The 17,024-nt window shown below is 39.3% G+C and overlaps 1 protein-coding gene and 2 long non-coding RNA genes across 7 annotated transcripts in view; 1 reads left to right on the top strand and 2 right to left on the bottom strand.

The window, feature by feature from the left end:
- The window catches only part of LOC129348700 (uncharacterized), a 7,747-nt gene extending 4,756 nt beyond the window's left edge, over positions 1-2,991 (top strand). The window contains exon 3 of the long non-coding RNA XR_008601345.1: positions 2,283-2,991. This is a non-coding gene — a long non-coding RNA (uncharacterized LOC129348700). The remainder of the gene's footprint in view (positions 1-2,282) is intronic.
- Positions 2,992-3,334: 343 nt separating this feature from the next.
- Positions 3,335-9,575, bottom strand: LOC129348830 (uncharacterized). 5 transcript variants are annotated; one of them, XR_008601542.1, is made up of 5 exons: positions 9,428-9,575; positions 9,070-9,170; positions 7,145-7,245; positions 5,202-5,546; positions 3,335-5,100 (listed from the first exon to the last, which is right to left on the bottom strand). It is a non-coding gene; the product is annotated as an uncharacterized LOC129348830 (long non-coding RNA). The 5 variants fall into 5 exon arrangements; XR_008601540.1 differs by having other exon boundaries at positions 5,202-7,245; positions 9,428-9,574; XR_008601541.1 differs by having other exon boundaries at positions 3,335-5,095; positions 5,202-7,245; positions 9,428-9,574.
- A 3,316-nt stretch (positions 9,576-12,891) lies between these two features.
- Positions 12,892-17,024, bottom strand: part of ube2o (ubiquitin-conjugating enzyme E2O) — a 44,608-nt gene continuing 40,475 nt past the window's right edge. The window contains exons 21-23 of the mRNA XM_023263682.3: positions 15,779-15,836; positions 13,816-14,638; positions 12,892-13,448 (exon numbers count right to left, since the gene is read on the bottom strand). Of these exons, the coding sequence (XP_023119450.1) occupies positions 13,421-13,448; positions 13,816-14,638; positions 15,779-15,836 (909 nt within the window). The 3' untranslated portion in view covers positions 12,892-13,420. The remainder of the gene's footprint in view (positions 13,449-13,815; positions 14,639-15,778; positions 15,837-17,024) is intronic.

Below are 17,024 nucleotides of genomic sequence, written 5' to 3'. Positions count from 1 at the left end.
CCCCTGAGCTACTTGCTCAGATACTAATTCTTCTTTTTTTTGCGCATTTATCATCTATTTTTTGTCGTTTTCGAGTTTTTTTTTTAACGAGTCTCGACTCGACCGTTTTTCTCAGGAGGTTGGACTTGCTGGAGGGTTGAACCTTCAGTTCCAAGACTTTCCAAAGCCTCCACACCTCCCGAGTCCTCAGGACCTGAGCTTTCACACAGTCTGAGGGCTGAAATTTTCTAAGTCCCACAGTAGTTCTCTGTTGGATTGAACTTTCACACAGTCCAAGGACTGATATCTTCGAAGTTCCTCAGTAGTTCTCTGTTAGTTTGAACCTTCAGACAGTCTGAGGACTGAAATCCGAAAAGTTCTTGAGTAGTTCTCTGTTAGTTTGAACCTTCAGACAGTCTGAGGACTGAAATCTTAAAAGTTTCTCAGTACTTCTCTGTTAGTTTGAACCTTTCCACAGTCTGAGGGCTTGAAATTTTAAAAGTCCTCAGTAGTTCTCTGTTAGTCTGAACCTTTCGACAGTCCTGAGGGACTGAAAACCTAAAGGTTCTTGAGCTACTTCTCTGTTAGTTTGAACCTTCAGACAGTCTGAGGACTGAAATTGTAAAAGTTTCCCAGTACTTCTCTGTTAGTTTGAACCTTTCTGGTGAACAGAAGCCTTAAAACTTGTGACCATGAGTCTTGATTTCACATTTAGACCATCCATCTGAGTTCTTCTCAGACCTTCACCTGTGGGTTTTTTAGAAATCCTCAACAAACTTTGAACAGTAAAGTTTGTGGGGATCAGAAGGTAACATTAGTTTGATCGATGCCTTCAACTACTAGTAGACTTTATCTGGAAAGCAGTTTTCTTAAATGAGTTCTTAGTAAATCTGTCCACAATCAAACCAAGAACATAGAAAGAGGAAATGTTTGAAGAAACAACTTGATGTTTTTATTTCAGACTAGAAAACGCTTTAAGATTTTTATCTGTGTTTGCTCTTTTTGATCGTTTTATTGTCTCTTCTGTTTAATTTGATCTTCTAAAGTCTAACTGGTGTCTTTTCAAATGTTTTGTCTTTAGTTCATTCTTCTTAAATGTCTAGTTTTGCTCTTTTCTCACCTTTTGTTCTTTTCTAATGTCTGATTTGATTTCAAAATGTTTTGTCTTTTTAATGTTTGTTTTTTCAAATGTTTTATCGGCTTGTTTGAAAAATTTCCTTTTCTTTCCCAATGTTTAATTTTTCGATTAAATCTTTAAGGTTTTTTCTTTTTAAATGTTTTACCACCTTTTAATGTTTAATTTTCTTTTTAAATGCTTCATTGTATTTTCTGTTGAATTCCTATTTAAAGTTTTGTCTTTAAGATTTAATTTTCTAATGAAACATTTAATTTTTTAATTAAATGTTTTGTCTTTTTAAAGGTTTGATAATCTAATTAAATGTTTTGTATTTTTTTTAAATGTTTAATATTCTTCTTGTTTAATTGTATTTTTTAAAAATTTAGTTATCTAAAATATCTCATCTATAATGTTTAATATTTTTGTTTTAAAAATTTTGTCTAATTTCATAATGACGTTTTGTATCTTCTGTTTAATTATTTAATTAAATACTTTGTTTAATATTTAATTGTATTTAATGTTTAACTATATTAAACAGACAAAATATTGAATTAGATAATTAAACAAGATACAATACGTCATTATGAAATTAAACAAAATTTTTAAAATACAAATATTACAAATTACAGATAAAATATTTTCAATAATTACACATTTAAAAAATACTTTTTAATAAGAAAACTTTTTAAAAGTTTTATTGTATTAACTTTTTTTCCTTGATTTAATTGCTTTTTGTTATGTAGTTTATTTCTTTAATCTTTTTCTGTCAAGATTTTAACCCCAACCTTAAAAATGAAATAAACCCTTAAAATGAAAATACTTATGTTGTCACAATCATGAGTTAGTCAGTTATTCAGTTTATCAATTCAACTTTATTTGTTTAGCACCTTTCACACAGATGACAAAACTAAACAAGCAAAGAGAAAAAAACTATGATTAAAACTATGATTAAAACTCAAAAACATTCAAAAAAAAAAAAAAAAAAAAGACTTAACATGGTAATAAAATATGTTGTGTCCAGGGGATGGAGGGAGTTTATTGAAGTCTTCTTGGGCTCACATGGTAAATCCTTTAAAATATAAACTTGATATTCAGTCTAAGGAAACTGGGAACTGCAGAGCGACAGAAGAACCAACAATATCTCCTGTTTTCTCATTTAATGAGTCGACTCTTCTTGTGCTTTCAGACCAAAGAACTACAGACTCTTCACAACCTGCTCAAACTCTTGGTACAGGACCTCACCACACGGGTCAAGAAGGTTTCTGTCTCATTTCTACTCTGAAGCTCACCTTCTCAAACTGCTGACAAATGCTTCTGCTGCTCTAAAGTCTGCTCTCCAGAACTTCCTAAAAACTCTCAGTCTCTTCTGCTGCAGGTTGCTTTGTAGAACCGTTACAGAAAACCTCACTAAAGCACATAGAGGGGCCTCAAGATAGTCGTCCAAATGAAACTGTACAAAAACCAAACGAGCACAACCCAAATGCTAAAGTCTCCTGCAGCCTACCAGAGAACCTCTGAGAACAGAGAATCAGGACAGGAACTCTTACCTTCTGGACAACCAACGTTGGTTCTCAAACAAGAACACAGAATGTGTCTGACCAAAAACCTCTGAAGACTCACTACAGCCAAGATAAAGACACAACTCAGCTGTACCAAATCCACTAATCACTGCACACATTAGCACCATGTGCTAACTGTGGCTAAAGAACCTCATTTACCAAGACAACTATCCAGTACAAAGCCCTAAAACACACCAAGAAACACATTAAAGATGATTTTACTGCTGGAAGCTGCAAGCCAACGCCTAAAGAACAGACTAAAGCAAGAGTCAAGGTTCACTGGTGAAGAGAAGCAGAGGAAATGTTTGTCTGCAGCTAAATAAAGCAGGAAGACACTGAGCTCGCTCAGGTGTTCCTGATAGCACCAGAGCAGCCACCTGGGACAGGCCAATAGGAACACTCGTTACTGGAAGTCCAGAGGGCTGGGTTAGTGAGAAGGAAATTTAGTTTAAAGTTGAGGCAGAAAGTTAACAAAGAAAGTTGAAAACCACCTTCTGTTAGTTTTCACACAAAGAACGCCTGAACATGTCAAACTGGTTCCATAGTAGAACCATCATTGTAAAAACGTCATAGTATGGTGTGTTGCTCAAAAAACATTATGACCCGGCTGTCTAGGGTCGCCGAGGAGCAACACAAAAACAGGACAAACGCTGGTTTACGCAGGGGTTTACGTTGGCTATTTATTTGAAAGAGGAAGTTTACAACAACACAACATGTGAGCAGAAAAATCACAAAGTCTGTCTTTAGTTCAACTGAAAATATTAGTTTTTGTCTTTTTTATTGACCAACCTTTTCAGGAAGTAGATGAAGAATAATTAAGGCTCTCATGTAGAAGTCCAACCTATTTTGGATCCTTGTGGAGAGTTTAATCTTAGAGTTTGTACAGCTGTTGAGTTTTACGAGTCACATGGATTGTTCTGACATTTAATAACCAAGTCCTGAAATAAAATTACAGTTGTGGATTTCTGTCATTTAGTCTGGACTAAACAAATAACAGCAGCATAAATCTCGAACGTCATTATGAAGAGTCTGGATTGAAGTTTCTCATTTGACAATGATCAAAACATGAAATTTAGGTTGGTTTAAAGGAATATTCCACCTTAAATCTTTGAATGTTGACCTAAAAGGTTGGTTTCAGGAAGTATTCCACCTACAAGGTCCTCACACATTCAACTTAAAGGAACATTCCACCAAAAATCCTTGGACATGCACCTAAAATGTTGGTTTAACCGAGTATTCCATCCAAAATCCTCAAAGAGACCTGAGGGGCTGGTTAAAAGGAATGTTCCACCTAAATCCTCAAATAAAGACCAGAAAGTGTGGTTTAGAAAAAATCCTTCAATGCAGACCAAAAAAGTTAGTATGGAGGAATATTCCACCTGAAATGTAGACCTGAGAAATTGGTTCGGAAGAATATACCATCCTAAACATCCTTAAATGTAGACTAAAAGACGGTTTGGAAGAAAATTCCACCTAAAATCCTCTAATGTAGACCTAAAAGGCGAGTTTAATGGTATATTCCACCTAAAATTCACTACTGTAGACCTTGGAGGTTGGTCTGATGGTATATACCACCCAACATCCTTGAACATAAACTTAAAAAGTTCGTTCAAAGGAATATTTCACCTAAAATCTTTAAATGTAGACCAAAAAATCTTGGTGTAAAGGAGTATTCCACCTTAAATGTAGACCTAAAGGATGGTTTGGAATAAGATTCTACTCTAAAATCTTCCAATGTAGACCTAAAAGGTTGATCTGATGGTATATTCTACCCAACATCCTGGAACATTTACCTAAAAGGTTGGTTTAATGGTATATTCCCAGAAGAACCCTTGAACATCAGGCTTAATGGTATATTCCACCCAAAATACTTGTGCATATTCCAAGAAGTCAGTGTAAAGGAAATGTAGACCTAAAAGGATTGTTTAAAGGAATATTTAAATGATTATTTTCATTATTTAATAATCTATTATCAATCAGAACCCTGGCAAACTTATTTTCATCAGTATTTTAGTGGAAGTCAAAAATAAAGGAGCTCTTGGTTTTTCCCAGCGTTACTGAGTCAAAAGCTGCTGTTTCAACACAGACACATTCACATGCATCCACAAACCTCTCAGCACTCAAACATCCACAGACAGGAGGCCGGCTGGACCGAGGCTCGGCGGCGTCCTCAGACCCACGAGTCGGGGAGTCGGTGAACTTGTTGGTCCGGTTTGAAGGCCTCTGTGTGGTCCAGTAGAAGTCCACGTAGTCGGTGTTGGCTTTGAACCACAGCGACTTGCCACCATCAGGTGGACCAGCTCGTCCTCGTAGGACTCCTCCTGTAGCCTTGAGGGAACCACAGGAACATTCAGTAGCTGTTGGAGTTCTTCCTGTCAGGCTCGTGGTAGAACGGCTCTGAAGAATCTTGTACTTGTCTTATCTGGAACAATCTAACAGTCTAAACTGTCAACAGCGGTGTAAAGAAGCAAACACACAGGCATAGATTAGGACTCAATCTAGATTTATTTTAGAAAACAAATCAACTTAGAGGCATTTGTTCATACATGTGGCTGAATAGGAGGCCGTCCAATCAGATTTGAGGTCTTCACTCTGTAGGTTGTTTGTTGGGTGAGACTCTTGGACCTCCATCAGCTGACGTGGATGTTTGATGGTCTTCTTCTCTAGTGCCAGATGATTCATCCATGAATTCAGCAGCTACAGACTGAAATGAAGCTCATGCTGCCGTTATTGAATTCCTGTTCCAGATCAAATGTTCAGAGCTCACCTTGAATGCAGCCGTCTGCTGTCTGATAGTTTTTCTCATTGTAGTCTTCAATAAAGTCTTTTTCCTCATGTCAGGATGTGGTGAGACTCTTTCTCAGTCTCTGCAGACGTCCCTCATTGTGCATCTCCAGAGAAGAAACAGAAAAACTGGTCACTGCTTCAGCATCAAATGTTCTCCAGCACTGAGAGTGTTTTAGGAATTAATTCATTGTGTTGTGAACTTTGAAGGAGCAGAAACTTTACAGCTGCCAAAGATATGAACTCCAATTCTGGATGTTTTAGGAAATGAAGTTCATCAAATAAACACTTGATTATTGCTGATAACTCATTAAATTACAGAAGAAATCTAACATTAAAACCTGTAAACTCTCAGGCAGCTTTTGTTAAAGTTTGTCTATAATTCTATCATCATGTTCTAGAACCAGGACTCTGCAGAAGTTCCTTCAATCAGATACTTGTGTGTTTCTATTTAAGGCCTCAGGTTTGAACGTACAGCAGAGGATTAGAAAGGAGTGATTTTAATATTTAAATCAGTCCAGTAAATGTTTGGCGTGAAAATTATTAAAATTTTGATTTAGATAGATTTGTGTCAAATAATATTGTAGAGTCTCACTTAAATATATCCAAATGAGTTCAGTGTATTTACATTTTATAGAATATTTGATTTCTTAATCTCAATACTGTAGGGTCTGACCCTAAATATTATAATAATGATGTCAATTTAAATAATATTTTAGTGCAGAGTCATAAACTTTAATCAGCTAAACTTGCATAATAAATATCACTGCACAATCTTAACCTGAACATTCATATTATTGAGGTAAATTTACATAAATCATGATATTCTAGAGTCTTAACTGGAATATTTCTAACAATCTTTGTATTGTGCTGATAAACAACAATAACCCAACTTTCAGATAATATTTGTTGTCTGTGATTGTGAGACTAAATTCCTCCACATTCTGGAACTGGACTGCATTTCCCAAAATGGAAACATGGACAGAATTTAACACTCATGTATCCATGGCAACGCTAACGTTTCTGTTTCTTACCAAAGTTCACAACACAAGTAAAGATTTTAATGTAAAACTTCAGGGATGACTGCTAACCATAAGTATTCTGATCAATACTTCATGATCAATATCAGGACAGATGTTACAACTCCAGCTGTTACATTAGACTGCAGTTATTCACAGAGAAATTAAAACATCACATTCCTCATAAAAACTAGATGGGACTTTTATTAAATAAAGTGTTGGTGAATAAACAGTGTAAAAAGTGCAAAGCAGCTCCATTAAATCAGGAGATGTGAGACTTCCACAGCATGGATCACCATCTGCTGTGTTGATTCATAGCTGAATGTCAGAATGAACTGAGCTAGAAAAGCTGCTTTGCGCTGCAACATTACGGTCTGACAATCCAACACCATCACAGTTTTCATCTGGTTGTTTTGCTCCAACATGCTGTGAAGTTCAGTTTTTACCTGAATCAATACAGAGATTCTATTTCCAACCAAGACTGGAATAAAAATTAGAATGTTATGAGGTTATTAATGCAACTAAATCCTTTCAGATGGAAGGATTTACTTCTAAGTTCTAATTCAAGTTTCAGTTGGAGCACATTGCATTCACAAAGAAAAACAGCGATACCTTCATAGCAACATTTAATAAACCTAAAGCTTCCTGTTGGCTCATTGGTGGAGTTTGTTACTGAGCATCTGAACCTTAAATCCAGTGAGACGACCATCTTCAGTCGAGGCCAGTCAGAGAACTTCAAGACCTTCCATCAGCTGGACCAGATGTGGCATCATCTCCATCTGAACATCTGGATGACAGGAGAAAAGACAGAAATCAAACACAGATCACAGAAATACAATTTATTCACTTTCATCATTTTATAAAAGTAGCATGAACTTTATTAAAACTTGACAACATCAGTAATGAAAGTAAATGTTTTTATCTTGTGTTGAAGCTAAATTTAAAGTCAATTTTAATGAGTTTATGCTGAGAGGAGTGAGAATGGAGCTTTTCTTTCCTTTTTAGAAGATTCCCTCAAAATATTCTGTTTATTATTGGCTTTAGAAGCATTTTTCTATATTTATTTTTAGATACCTCAGACTGATACACTTTGCTGGTTTGCAGAGAATTTCATGTACAATGACAATAAAGATCTTCTATTATAACATATTTTGCTAAAACAAGAACTGCAAACCTTCTCAACCATCTCTCAGTCTGCAAAATTCCAACTGCGACCAAGAATTATCTGATGTAGTTATTATTATAATCTTTACTGAACCAGCCCCGGAATTAATAAAAATCTGTATATGGATATGATTTTCTCTGATGGGACCACTATGGAAGCCGTAGTAACAATTAACTATCCTTTGAAGGGAAAGATTAGGTCTTCTTCAAGTGGATAAAAAAATGCTCTCCCTGCATACAATAAAGTAAATCTCTTCTGCACTGCACACATTCTACACTTTTGTATAACTCTGGATGTCAGAGTAAAGGCAGACAGATCCACAGATCAGCCACAACATTCTGACCACTGACAGCTGAAGAGAACAACATCCATCATCTTGTTATAATGTAACGTTCTGCTGGGAAACCTTGACATTCATGTGGATGTTTGACATGTACCACCACCTAAACACTGCAGGACAAACAACCCCCTAGTCTCCATGGCAACAGCAGTCCTTGATGCCAGCTGCCTCCCTCAGCAGGAAGAACTAAAACTGCTCAGGAGTGGTCCGAGGAACACGACAGAGCTAAGCTGTTCACCTGGGTTCCACACTCCCCACATCCAGATCTGATGGAGCATCTGTGGGATGGTCCAGGATCAGCCTGGTCTAGGTAGGACCCACCCTGCAACCCACAGGATCCACAGGACATCCTCAGAGGTTCTGATGAACCACTGGATCAGAGGAGTTTTAGCAGCATAAAGGGACCAACACAGTATTAGTCAGGTGGTCAGAATGTTATACTGTTATATCGTCATGCTGATTATATGATCAGTAAATGTTACCATCAATTATAACGTCCACATTGATCAGGGAAAAAAAACTATCAGTTCATTCAGAAACTGTGGGGTTAAACCTAAAAACACAGACCTCAACAACAGTTTGTTTCAAAGCAGAACACCAGCTGGTTTTCACTAAAGAAGCTTTCAGAGCAACAATTAAATGACAGTTTTGTTCTCAATAATTTCACAGAGTCAGAGTAAGCCAAAATAATGTATACACACATCAGGAAAAGAACATTTTTTATAAATATTTCCTTTGTATAAGTACTTCTACACATATAGATTCCTCTTCCTAAATTTGATCAAATCACGATAACTCTGTGTCCTGTTGTACGATGTTTTCCCAACAGATGGCATTACCCTCATGAATGGAGCATCAGCAAGTGACGTCTACAACACAACAGAAATGTCTGGAAGCCAGTGGCCACCACTTTGAGCACCTCTTGTAATTGTAGAGGCCAAAGATAACTTTTATTAATCTCATGACGTCTGAATAAATTTGGTATTGAAATATTTATGCAAGTTTTTCTTTTCCTGATGTGTGTAAACATTATTTTGGCTGACTCTGTATAATGGGTTTCTGACAGGTCACCAGGCAACATCTTTTTATAATAGTGACAAACATACCTGCATTCTACAGGAGTGATTTTCCTCATGTGCAGGTAAAGATGTGTGAGGAGCTTAGAGATGACAGGAGCAGGAGTCATCCTCACTAATTCAGCTTCCACCTAGAAACAGAAAGACCACAAACAAACACACTGATATACTCTCAAACGTTCAAGCTCACAGCCTCAAAATATCTGTTTAGGAAGTGTTGTGTTTCTAAATTCTGCTGAAAGCACTGACTTAGCGGCTAACTTAGCCGCTTAGCTAGCTAACGCGTCCGGACCAACTGCTCAAACACGACAAAACACAACTCTTCACAAGTCGCTGACTTAACGTACAACAAAACAACGCTACTGGTTAGAAGTATGTATCTTCTTACCGTGTTTTACTCCAAAAACAAGATCAACAGCAGCCAGAGATGCTACCAGACGTGCCGACCATAGATATACATAGACTAGATACGCTAGCGCGCTGTCTTCTATATTATCTATGGTCTGACCAATCACTGCTCTCTGGCTCCGCCCTCCGAGAAACTTGTTGTCGTTTGGCTCCACACTTGCTGATGACCACTTCCGGTCTCAGAAAATGAAAAATCGGACCTTTTTTCGTTTCTCTCTTACTGATTTTACTTTGTTATTCTAAATATAAAACGAAAATCAAAGCTTTTTTTTTTTTTAAATCGTATATCCCTTTTTGATCATGAAAAGGAAAAACGCCTTGTATTTAAATTTTAATTTTTGTATTTTAAAACGAAAATCAAATAACCACTCGTTTTGTTTTTCCAATACCCGTTTCAGAACGGAAAATCCAATTACCAGATCCGTACACGGACCTGGACACTGCAGTTTTATCCCTTACTTCTTTGCAAAACTACAACTGAAGTCGGTCCTTGTATATTTTGGCAATTGGATTGTTCCATTTTCTTCTCAGTTTTGTTTCAGGGGACACATATAGTCTGTAGCACCAAAACCCAAAGTCAGGCACTGGAGGACATATGGCCACAGATTTCAGACTGATGAGGATTTTATATGTAATTTTCTGTCAATTTCAGTAACACATTTTCATGTTTTTTCTCAGCTTGAATCTCATTCATCCCCGCTGCAGCCATAAATTTTGCAAGTCAACTTAAAAAAAAATAAGGGGGTAAATTTCGAACTGTAGACTTACCAAACGTCACTGTGCATCTGTTTGGAACCATTTTCAGTTGTGGATTCGTACATATCTGGTGCTCTAGAAAGTATTTACAGCAGCAGGACAGTGCCAGAGTTCCCTGAAACAATGGAGCACTGCGACACAGAAACATGAGTTCAGATTTCAGGGGAGAACCCAGGGGATACGTCCTACTCGATATTTAGACCGTGCATTTAGCCCTCAAAATAAAAACACAAACTGCACCAGAGGCAACAATACAGATGCGTGCAGAGAAGGCACACTTGGAGGAAGAAGCTGCATCAGGCTTCGGATGTCACCTAATAACAAGATCAATTCTAATAATTTTATCGTAATTTGTTTGGATTATAATCTTTCAATATAATTCTGAAGTAAAGCCGCAGTCGATCTAAACAAACAAAAGGCACAACGTTTCTATGATACTGCTTGCAAAGTTTAATACATCACTATACAGTTTGTCTCAAAGCAACAAAAGTAAACCATTAAAAAATTAAATCAAAAGTACAATTACACACTCAGCATTTTGTACATATGTGCCCCAAGCATCCACGTGACTTGTTAGAACTCAAGTTTGTGTTAAATATATACTGTATGTATTCATATATTTCAATATAGTCATGATGTCTGTACAGAGGGAATCAGGCTACAAATTATAACTTTATCAGTTCTTTTTAATATTATATCAATAACAGGCCACTGTGGAAATGTAGACATCGTACAGTCAAGTCTTGTGTGTAGCCCATTCAGAAGGCTTAAAGCAACATGTTACATGCTTTGGCTGTAAAACAAACTTCTCGGAGTAATCGTAATAATAACAATAATAATAATAATGGTTTCAATCTGAATAATATACACACATACACAGAAAATTGTACATAGCATCATGGGCTTGGTTTCCTGTCTGATTTTTACTGGGAGATCTGGCGAGATAGCTTCACATTATCTGCAGACAAATGAGGAAGAGGGTGAAAGATGAAGTGGCAATTTCACCTCTAAGTGGAGGTGCATTTTACCAAAAACATAGAAGCCCTCAGTTTTTTTTTTTCCTCAGGCCGAGGTGAAAAGGGAGAAAACGCGCTCGTCCAAGAACCGTGACATTATTCAAACAGCAGCATGTGAGGAAAACAAGACAAGACAGGAAAGCAAACAAGGCTACGTGCTACAGCTACACGTCCTCCTCTGGAGCGTTAAAGGCAGAAAATTATGACAAAGAAGAGGACAAAACATCATGGATGCCTGATTGCCACATCTGATACAGGAATGACAGCTTTAAGAGTCACGGAGGGGAAAATATGGAAGACGATGCAAAGCAAAATACCCTTATTGGTCAGCTCTTGGCTCACATTTTTTTCATCATCTTCTGTCATACGTGGGTTCACAATGGCACAGTGTGCTTTCTCTCATTCAGAAACACTCTACAGCATCAAGCTCTTTGTTCAAGTCAAATACCAGGCAGCCAACGCTCTCTTATTTAGATTATAGCAAGCAAGAGGGGTTTGTCTGACCTGTGTTATAATCATAGTGAGTACAATTAGACTTCTAATAATATCCTGAAAAGGAAGAGGAACATTATGTCAGAGGTGGAGATGCAGTTATTTAAAAAGATGTAAACAAAGTCTGCTGATTTCCCCAGGAAGCACGATTGGACCCAATGGTGAGTTTCACAGCACAATCTGTGGCAAAGCAACAGTTTCGTGGTAACATCATAAATAACACCCTGATTATTTTAGGAATCCAGATTGAGAGAAAAGAAGCCGATCAATTTGTCTGTTTTTTCTCGTCAGCTGCCTTGACGGGGTAAGACGCTCAAATCAGGAGAAACCTGAAACAACAGATTAATTATATCATCAGCGTCACAATCGCTGCAGTTTGTATTCCGATGTTATTAAACTCTAAAGGAAAAAAATCATAATACAGCGACGGCTGCAGCGACGGATTCATACTGTGTTCAAGAGCTGAAAAAGGGGATAAAGGAGGGAAACACTGGAGCAGGATTTTAGTGGTTTTTAGTGCATCTTGGCCTGTGTAGGTTAATGTCTGAAGCGTGACACGAGCAGCTCTGTACACAATGGTCTGAGATCATTAAGAACAATTCAAGTAAGGCAACATGTTGACATGAGATGACGGAATGGATGCTGTATGGGTTTTTTTTCTATTTTACTCTTTAAATTGTGTCGTGTGTGGGTTCACCTCCACCACTAGCTCTGCTCTGAAAAACCTGCAGTTCAGCCTGTGTGAGTATCAACAACCTCAAATGGAACGACTTTGCTAAATTCTACAGAAAGTGAATGGACTTCTGTATGTGGAGGCGGTGTTAAGCTTCGACTAGAACTCCTTCGCAAACAGCCACCTGACTGTTCTCCTGTGCCCGGCCGGCTTCTCTACACACCAAACAGCTACAACAGTGGAACCTCTGGAGGTGATTCGCATGTAAACTTTGTCACTCGATGTTGCTGCGTGGTTCAGTGCGAGTGATTGGCGAAGGAAATACCAGCAAGTATAGTGGAAGAAGTGGTGAAGCTGTAGTGGTTGGCAGTTTTACTGACATTCAGCCTGTTCTACTTGGACTATTTGTGTGAACAGAGAGAATTTGGCAGAAAGCATACAACCAGTGAATTTTTATATATATATATATATATATATATATATATATATATATATATATATATATATATAAAAATAAAAAAAACAGTCCTCCTGGTCGGTGTGTTCATGTCATCGCTCCCAGACCAGATTGTCCTTTTGTTTGTTTGTTCGTTGTAGTGCAGGATGGTACAGCGATAATATCAGTAGTGCTACAGATAGCCGCAGTCGACCCGACAGCCAGGGGAACTGGGCTGTGCCGTTTTTCAGTAGAGCCGAGCCGCCGACGAGTCCGCTTTACATTTATCAGGCTGATTGAGACGCCAGAGTGGTTCAGCCGGCAAATCCTCCACCCACATGGCGGAGGCTGCCGGAGGTTGGTTGGATGACGAGGTTGTGGAGGAGGGTTCATGGCACTGATTCTCGATCTCATTCAGTCCTTTTTTTCTTTTTTTTGCATCCACACCGCCGCAACCGAAGTCAGAGGAACTGTGAGCAGCTCCAGAGAAAGCTCCATCTTTTTACCTGCGTCCACGAAAAAGATGAGGGTTTCTGCTGTGAGTGATGCTCCTGCAGGTCTGTGTCAGTGGGTGAGACTGTGTGAGGTCCACCCTCCTCTTTATTCATCACACTCGTCTGCAGGGACACTGAAGGACAACAAAGACATTATCATCCAAACCTGCTCACACTCCTGATCAAAGGTGCTGTTCGCCTGCGGTGATTGTTTGATCGAGAGGAGAGGAATTATGGAGGGAAAAAAAGGCAGAATGTTGTGGAGTTTGGGGCAGCGGGAGCAGTAAAGACTAAGAAATGGAGAATAAAAATGTGGGCAGTGCTGGGAGCACAGTGCAGCTCTGGACAGGGGCACAAAAGATTGAAAAGTGTAGCCCATCCCCAGACAATTAGTGATGGATCCCTCTCTACAGCTTGAGGCAGATGGAAAGGTAGAAGAGAAGGAGGGAAGGAGCAGGGACAGTGCAGTGGTGTGTTGGGAAACGGTGAGGAGGCACTTACTTGTCCTCAGTGTGCTCGGGGATGCCAGCGGCAGCCAGTGCAGCTCGGTACTGCAGCAGAACACCACGAACGCTCTTCACAAACCCCTTCGAAAGCGGGAAGAGTGGAAAGCCGATGTCCGGGTAGCCGCTGCCCTCAGGGAGGAAACTCCGGTAGCTCTTTCTCCTTTTCTTTGGTCGCACCACTGGCTGGCTTCCTGTGCCTACCCCTCCTGCGTTAACGGCAGCAGAACCCGATTCTGACGTCCCACTGCGGAATACAGAGCCGGCGGCTGTAGAACCACCTCTGTTCTCGCCACCCACAGAGGTGCTGACCTGCACGCTGTCGCAGTCTGAGTTCTGGCTCAGCTCCTGCTGAGAGGCTGCTGTGGTGGAGGGACTCAGCCCTGAATCCTCCAGCTCCTCCTCCATAATACTGCTAACTCCTGCGGCCCCCTCCTCCCCAGGCTTACTGGGGCTGCTGTGGGCCACCGCCATGGGCCCCGAGCCCAGAGGCAGCTGCTCGTCCAAAGGCTCCACAGAGGAGGATCGGTCCTTGGAGTGGTGAGCCCTGCAGTGCGCTGCGTGACCTCTTTCTGAGGCCTCGTTCAGCTCCAGCCATGCCTCCAGACGGTGGACGAGTCGCCAGCCGTTACAGGCAAAGTGCTCCTGGATCTCCTGTTTGAAGACCTCAACAGGATTCTGGAGGAGCTGCGTCATCGACTGAACCATCTTGATCAGAGCCATCTCATTGTAGCAGCGGCTGTTCTCGTATCCCTCCTGAAGGCCTCGGTCACTGTCGAAGCCGGCCTCGTTATAGTAAGGCTCATTGACGAGGATAAGGCCTGCAGAGAGACGTTGCAAAACACTGGTAAATTCACACATAATTTTAAAAAAACTAAAAAATAAAACACCAACAACAAAAGAAATCAAAGACAAAATTCAAGATTGTGAAAACATTTGTGATTCATCATTTTAAACCTCTGAACTTCAAGATTTCTGTCACTGTGGGCTCATTTTTCACTGCAACTTCAAATCCTGGAAACAACACAACTATGACTCGAAGTAGAGACAAGTCAAATCCAAGTTGAAATTCCTTAATGACTTATTTTGAAAAGGAAAAAAAATGGGAATCACCACGTATAACGTTTATATATGTACATTTGATTTTATTATTTAATGTTGACAGTTTATTTCTTATTGCTTGCTGTCGTGCACCATCCAGCGGAAGCTATTTATATTTTCGTCATGCCATGTATGATGACAATAAAGCCATTCCATTCTATTCCATTCCATTCCATTCTGTTTTTGTCCACAGATGCCACAGGAAAACAAGCCTGCAAATCAGATGCATTTTTGTCACATGACTTTTGGTCGCAGCTGAGTCACGGTTGCACCAAGAGGCACAGAATTTGTAGTTTTTGGCAGAATCTAGTTCGAGCAAGCTAATTGCTTTTGTTAAACTTTTAAGTGGGAAATGTAGAATAAAGTGATTTTGATGAAATATCACAATTTTAGCCTTGGAACAAAACCCAGGGTCACACATGGTAGGCTCATGGAACATTAGAAAGCTGAAAATCTGATGATTCTTTCTGTTTTTACATTCATGGCTCTGATAAATGTGGCAGTTAAAAGATACCCTGTCTTTTAAACACTCCAGTGAGTTTCAGGGTTCATAGGGTTAACTGAAAAAAATTGATTCGTCTGGCAAAACCAGAATGCAGAGAAGCTTAATAGAAGCGGTGTCAGGTCATGTGAGAGGCAGTTCTTTTTAGTTGAATGACTGGGTGTGACCCGGCACTCCTGAGCAAATGAACACATGAATAAAACATTTCTCAGCTGCAGAGGAGGAGAGGAATACGGGAGTGTGTGTGTGTGTGTGTGTGTGTGTGTGTGTGTGTGTGTGTGTGTGTGTGTGTGTGTGTGTGAGTGTGTGTGTGTGTGTGTGTGTGTGTGTGTGTGTGTGAGTGTGTGATGGCACTAACCTTGTATGGAGATGAGGACTTGCAGCAGGCTGGACTTGCTGGTCCATCTCTCAGTGCCCTGTGGATCAGACCACCGTTACAACAGATCAGGACAAATTCTGGAGATATAACTGTCCACGAATTTGAAACAAACTTTTGAAATGTTGACTAAATAAACTAGCATGGTGTCGTCAGAAGGTGGCGGTATAGGATATGTTTCGCCATGCTGCAATAAACACAACAGAAGAAGGCAGAAACAAAACAAGATGTTTGCCAAATGCTAAAAAAAACCTCAAAGAAGAAGCAGGAAACAATGGATAGAAGTCTCCAGGAACTGTTTTCAGTTGGGAAAGTTGTAATTACTCTTTCAAGTGAGCTGGTAATACCCGTGTTTCATGCTTTCCAGAGGCGAAGACGACCAAAGAAGCGGAAACAGCTCATCAATTATGCGAGATAAATGTCAAAATCCACCTCCAGCAGTTGTTATTCCCTTTTTGCGAAATTGAGGGAGTTCTTTGTCATTTTCTATTAACTTTTACTGTGATACCTAAAAAAAGCATATACAAAATAGGTGCTATGGAAATATGCATCAATTTCTAATGAAAGAAAACACAAGCCGATGAGTAAAATGTATGTTTGAAAATGAAGGTCACTAAAGACTACTACTGCTCTTTAGTGAACAATATTCTATTTTTAAAAACTGTTATTTTGGTCTACTATAATGACAAAAGAAGCATAAGAAAGTCCAACGAGACATCGTCAAATGTCTTGTTTCGTCAAATCAATAGCCTGAAACCCAAAAATATCCTGCTGACGACAGAAAAAAACTGAAAAGCAGCAAATCCGGGCATTTCTATTTGTTTTCTTTTGTTCTTTTGACTTCCTGGTTGGCTTTTGACTTCCTATAGGCATATTTTCATTTGCTGCATTCAATCGCCATAACTCAATTTCTACACAAAGCCATAAAAATCAAGCCGTTACAGCTGCTGCACTTCATTGATAAAATGAGTATAAAGTTTCCACGTTGGCAGAGAAGTTGGATGATCCAAGCCTGGTTCAAAACAGTTGAAGTCTTCCATAACTAGACCTGTTTCCACAGCATTGAAGAATGGTCTGGCTGCACCATTAGCATTCTGCTAGAGGAGGGCAAAATAAACGCTCAGGGTCGTTTCTTTGAATCAATCATAGTCACTGTTGGCGATGCAGCAACTGTGACACGCAAAATATCATCATCTCCTTGCAAGGAAGTAAGCTCTAAAAGAACCAT

The sequence above is a fragment of the Amphiprion ocellaris genome, chromosome 4 (assembly GCF_022539595.1).
Source record: "Amphiprion ocellaris isolate individual 3 ecotype Okinawa chromosome 4, ASM2253959v1, whole genome shotgun sequence".
NCBI lineage: Eukaryota > Metazoa > Chordata > Actinopteri > Pomacentridae > Amphiprion > Amphiprion ocellaris.
The sequence above is the reverse complement of the archived record's forward strand: the minus strand, read 5'-3'. Positions and strand labels throughout refer to the sequence as shown.